Source organism: Cibotium barometz, chromosome 14 (genome assembly GCF_041138505.1).
Source record: "Cibotium barometz isolate CiBa-2024 chromosome 14, ASM4113850v1, whole genome shotgun sequence".
Taxonomy (NCBI): Eukaryota; Viridiplantae; Streptophyta; class Polypodiopsida; order Cyatheales; family Cibotiaceae; genus Cibotium; species Cibotium barometz.
In genome coordinates this window covers 43,648,042-43,653,209 of record NC_141059.1, presented here as the reverse complement: position 1 = coordinate 43,653,209, position 5,168 = coordinate 43,648,042, and the positions used below count along the sequence as shown (strand labels likewise).

Here is a 5,168-nt window from a genome sequence, read left to right as displayed (position 1 = left end):
TTGTGAATAAAAGTTTCTGAGCTTATTGAGAGAATGCACATGCATTTGAAACTTCACCCTACATACGAAAAGTGATACTACTAGCTGGTCACATAGCTTTATACACATTGATGCCAATTGTTGGTCATCTATCCCTTTGACACCAACAATAATAAGTGTTTGCATTCACACACTTGAGCATATCAAGTGTTCACATTTTTACTACATTTTAAGGTTATAATGCTTTAAGATGCCATAATTCACTAAGGTACATTAACATGTATGCCACCTTGGAAGAAAACATGCTATTCTATTGCATCAAACAGAAATATGGATGGATTATATTAGTCCTACATGAACCATGGACTACTTCATAATGTTACAAGCTGACTAGAATTCACTGAGCACATTGGCATGCCAAGCTACTATAAGATTACATTATTATAATGTGATAAAGCTATGAAGGAGCTTGAGCAATGGATGGAGGAGCCTTTTCTTCATGCCCAAGCTCGTCATGATCATCCTGACCTTGCCTTCTATTCTCCAAAGGATGCAATAGAAGCTCTTAGTTGGGGATCTCATCCGTGTCGTCCTCGTACTCGGCCTCATCTTCGGCACTAGCGTCTTGATACTGCTGGTACTCGGAGACAAGGTCATTCATGTTGCTCTCAGCCTCGGTGAACTCCATCTCATCCATGCCCTCACCAGTATACCAGTGCAAGAAGGCCTTGCGGCGGAACATGGCGGTGAACTGCTCGCTAACTCGTCTAAACATCTCCTGGATGGAGGTGGAGTTACCAATGAAGGTGGAGGCCATTTTGAGGCCCTTGGGGGGGATGTCGCAGACGCTAGATTTGACGTTGTTGGGGATCCATTCAACAAAGTAGGATGAGTTTTTGTTCTGGACATTGATCATTTGCTCGTCGACTTCTTTTGTGCTCATTTTGCCTCGAAACATGGCGGAGGCGGTGAGGTAGCGGCCGTGGCGAGGATCGGCGGCGCACATCATGTTCTTGGCGTCCCACATTTGTTGTGTTAACTCCGGCACCGTCAGCGCCCGGTATTGCTGTGAGCCCCTCGAGGTTAGTGGCGCGAAGCCCACCATGAAGAAGTGCAGCCGTGGGAAGGGGATCAGATTCACGGCCAGCTTCCGCAGATCCGAGTTCAGCTGGCCCGGGAAGCGTAGACAGCACGTCACCCCGCTCATGGTCGCCGAGATTAGGTGGTTTAGGTCTCCAACTGCCCACCAAAAAAAAAAAACAAACAAACAAATTCTAGCTTTTTTGTATTATTTATTAACTCAAAAAATCTGCAATTGTGTCCAATTCAAGTTAGTGCAAATCGATGTTCCAAATAATCCTAGTGTCTAGACTGCTCGGTTCTAATATATAATCTCTCCCCAAACATAAAATAAAATAAAAAGAAAATACACTTTGATTGCCTATCCCTATATAACATGTATAACCTCTCGACAAAATAAAACTTATCACTCCACTATTTCTCTACTATATAACATTTATAAAAAAACCTTATCAATTATATAATCTCTACTATATAACATACATTATCTCCCAAAAGAAACTAGTGAACACTTCACTGTATTTAATCTCCACTATATAACATATATGACCTCTCAAAAAAAAACCTTTAAAACACTTGGGTTCTTTTTTTGAAATTCCTTAATCTTTGGCCCTACCCTCTGAAGCACCAACTCTAGTGTCAAATGGTAGTGATTAATGCAAAAGCAAAAATAATGGTGGTGAGCATGTTTACATTAATGCAAATTTAATGCACATGCCCAAGAAATTGTGAACATTAAAATAACACATGGTCTGAATTGGCCCCTTACAAGTTGGAGTTGTGAGCTTGAGGGTCCGAAAGCAAATGTCATAGAGCGCCTCATTGTCAAGAACCATGCTCTCGTCTGCATTTTCAACTAGCTGGTGAACGGAGAGAGTGGCATTGTAAGGCTCCACGACTGTGTCCGACACCTTCGGGGAAGGGAAGACCGAGAATGTGAGCATCATGCGATCTGGATACTCCTCACGAATTTTCGAGATGAGGAGAGTGCCCATGCCGGATCCGGTCCCTCCACCAAGTGAATGACACACTTGGAAACCTGTTAGAGTATTATTGCAACACAATTAAGTCTACCTCACTCCCCCAACTCTCGCCACGTAGCAACCCCCACGCCTCGAGCCTCCCAACTCTTGCCACGCAGCAGCCCATAATATAGAGAAAGGGTGCTTGGGTTGGGTTGAGTTGGTGTAGCCAGCGTTTTAGAAACTATTTCACACAAAAAAAAAATCATTTTTTTAAATTCACCCAACAAAGCTATTAATTTTACCAAAATGATAATATTATCAGATTTTTGGATCTCTTTTTCTTTCTTTCTTTTTTATGATAAAGGTTTAGAGAGCCATGTTACATGGGTGCATCTATGTTGCCCCCGACTTGCATCTCACCCAACCACAGGGCATCAACAGTTTGGGTAGCTTATTTTGTACATCACCCGACAGACCAGCTTATTTTCCTACCCACTCTAAAAGTGTAAATAAAAGGATTTGAAAACGTACCTATTTTGTTTAATACTACAAATAACCATTGTATGACAGTATAATTCACCTCTTAAGTGATCATTTCCCCCTAAAGAGCATTGATAGTATAGCTATTTTTGTTTTGGCGGTTTTTTGTGAAATAAAAACATTCCATACTTTTGCTTTACATTTTAACTGGAATCATATAATCTTTAATTACTTGTATATATGATTGTTGATAAGCATACTATTTAATTTATGACATGTTTCTTTTTTTTTCTCCGTAAGTTGAGCTCGTAAACTTGCTATCTTACTATCCTTTGGCCAGCCGCGTCCTCTAAACGCACTCTCTTTCTCTCCATCTCTCTCTCTCTGTCTCTCTCACACACACACACGTGTGACGCGACACACGCACTCTCTCTTCTCCGCTCTCACTGTCTCTCACACACAAGAGTAACCTCCTTTAGAGACTGCAATGACATATAAGCTCCTCCTCTAAACACACACCCTCTCTCTCTCTCTTCCCCCCCCCCCCCCCCCCCCCAAAAAACAAAGAAAATGCCTTGTAAACTCTGCTGCATAAAAGTCTCTGCAAATGAAAGTCATTGCATCATACCTTGGAGACAGTCGCAGCTCTCTGCCTCCTTGCGGACAACGTCGAGGACGGAGTCAATGAGCTCGGCGCCTTCGGTGTAGTGGCCCTTGGCCCAGTTATTGCCGGCGCCTGTCTGCCCAAAAACGAAGTTGTCTGGGCGGAAGATCTGGCCGAAGGGGCCCGAGCGCACGCTGTCCATGGTGCCCGGCTCCAGGTCCATCAGCACCGCCCGCGGGACGAAGCGACCACCGCTTGCCTCGTTGTAATACACGTTGATGCGCTCCAGCTGCAGCCCATCATCGTTCTCATCGTTCTCGCCCACGAACGCCCCCGTCGCGTCGATCCCATGCTCCTCGCATATCACCTCCCAGAACTTGGCCCCAATCTGGTTCCCGCACTGCCCTCCTTGTATGTGCAAGATCTCCCTCATCTTCTCCTCCTACCTACCTGCTCTCACACAAACCTTGTTAATTTCTCATAGCCATGATAATTTACTCACACTACCTTCAATTCTAATAAGCAAGCACCCATTAATTCGATACATACAGGCCAAATCTCTCAGATCTAACCCATTCTTGGAGCACGCATTAGCCCACAGTACCTTTATGCCTATCCATCATTAAGCACCCATACACAATATATTAAGTTTTTATTAGCCAATTTCCCACTCCCATCAAGTACCCATACAGAGTAGCTAGCCAACACCCAATAAGTTTTTATTAGGCAATTCTTTCTCCCATTTAGTCCAACACATTAATTATCTACCTTAAGCTGGCTCCGCAAGCACTAAAATCTCGTAGGCTATCACCATCTCAATCAACTAAGCCAATGCATCACAGACAACAGCTGATCCTCATCTCCCACTAAAATGACACATTAGTAGCAGGCCAATACCATCTCAATCAATAAAGTAATGTAGAAAGAATGCATAAGCACACAAAAGCTGCCTACATCACTCACTGGCACCATCAGTTACCATCAATAATAACAGTATATTTAGCACAAGCGGCTACTCTATATACATGAGTTTTAAAGATAAACACACCTTGAGAACTAGCTTATGCTATACAATCTGAAGCTTAGCAATGGGGGTAGGGGAGACCTTTTAAAACCATGAAACGGGGATCCGGGAACTGCTGAAAGGTGAAGATGGTGGTGCTCTGGCGCCAGCTAATAAGAAGAAACCTCTACAGTTCACATTGGCATGGGCGCATGCAGTTTAATGCCCGTAGCAAACTTCACAGCCAACACAGGCTCGCGCTACTTTTGCAGGTAACTGCTGCCCCGCCACTATGACAAAAAGGGCTGCACGACCGCCCAACGTGACTCCCGTCTCGAATTTCATGCACGCAACGTGATTGCGAGGTCTTTTCGCAGGCAGCAAAAGTAGGGGAGTCTTGAAGATGAGGTGATAATGTGATAATGTGGTGTTCTATCGTGTTGCCTGCCCCTTGGGCCCCCTTCTCACATGCCTCTTGGACTAAAAAAAGTATAGAACCTGGGAACTTGGCTTTGCACAATATCACATTGCAGACTTTGCAGTGTTGCACAACGTAGCCCATGCCAAAGCATCTGTTCCCACTGACAAGTCCATGTGACCATTGCCATTGCTTGCCTATCTTTAAAGTGACTACATAGATCTCTCTTTATTCTTTGAGTTAGATGATGAAGGGTTTCTATGGTGTTGTTCATATGAGACTTTAGGAGCGGCTAAAAAGCTTATATCATTGTATGGTTCATTTGTAATATGCAATAGCACATGGTGTGTTAAGAAAACAAGACCTTCCAGCATGGAATTCAGTGGATTGGCCTCTCCCACATTTTAGTGTTACAGAGGCATATAGAGCCAAGCTTTTCAAAGAAGTACAAAAAGCTCTGAGGCCCAATATTGCCACAAGGATAATAAAAATTTCTTTGTGCATGCCTCTCACAGTTTTTGTAGACTTGTTTAATACCTTTCCAGTGATCTGGTTATTTGATTAAGTATTATTTTTAGTTTATTATGAAAAAAATTAAGCACACTCATGTTATCATTTAGATTTGCATTTGTGAGGATT

General features: G+C 43.2%; 1 protein-coding gene across 3 annotated transcripts; it reads right to left on the bottom strand.

Moving 5' to 3' along the window:
• Positions 1-269: 269 nt before the first annotated feature.
• Positions 270-4,408, bottom strand: LOC147632049 (tubulin beta-1 chain-like). 3 transcript variants are annotated; one of them, XM_086808629.1, is made up of 4 exons: positions 4,214-4,408; positions 3,133-3,558; positions 1,829-2,098; positions 270-1,218 (listed from the first exon to the last, which is right to left on the bottom strand). In XM_086808629.1, exons 2-4 carry the CDS (start codon positions 3,539-3,541, stop codon positions 545-547), a joined length of 1,353 nt encoding a protein of 450 aa, XP_086664755.1. In that variant the 5' UTR covers positions 3,542-3,558; positions 4,214-4,408; the 3' UTR covers positions 270-544. The 3 variants fall into 3 exon arrangements, with proteins under 3 accessions (XP_086664755.1, XP_086664756.1, XP_086664754.1); XM_086808630.1 differs by having other exon boundaries at positions 4,157-4,249; XM_086808628.1 differs by lacking the exon at positions 4,214-4,408 and adding an exon at positions 3,877-4,157.
• Between the last annotated feature and the right edge of the window lie 760 nt (positions 4,409-5,168).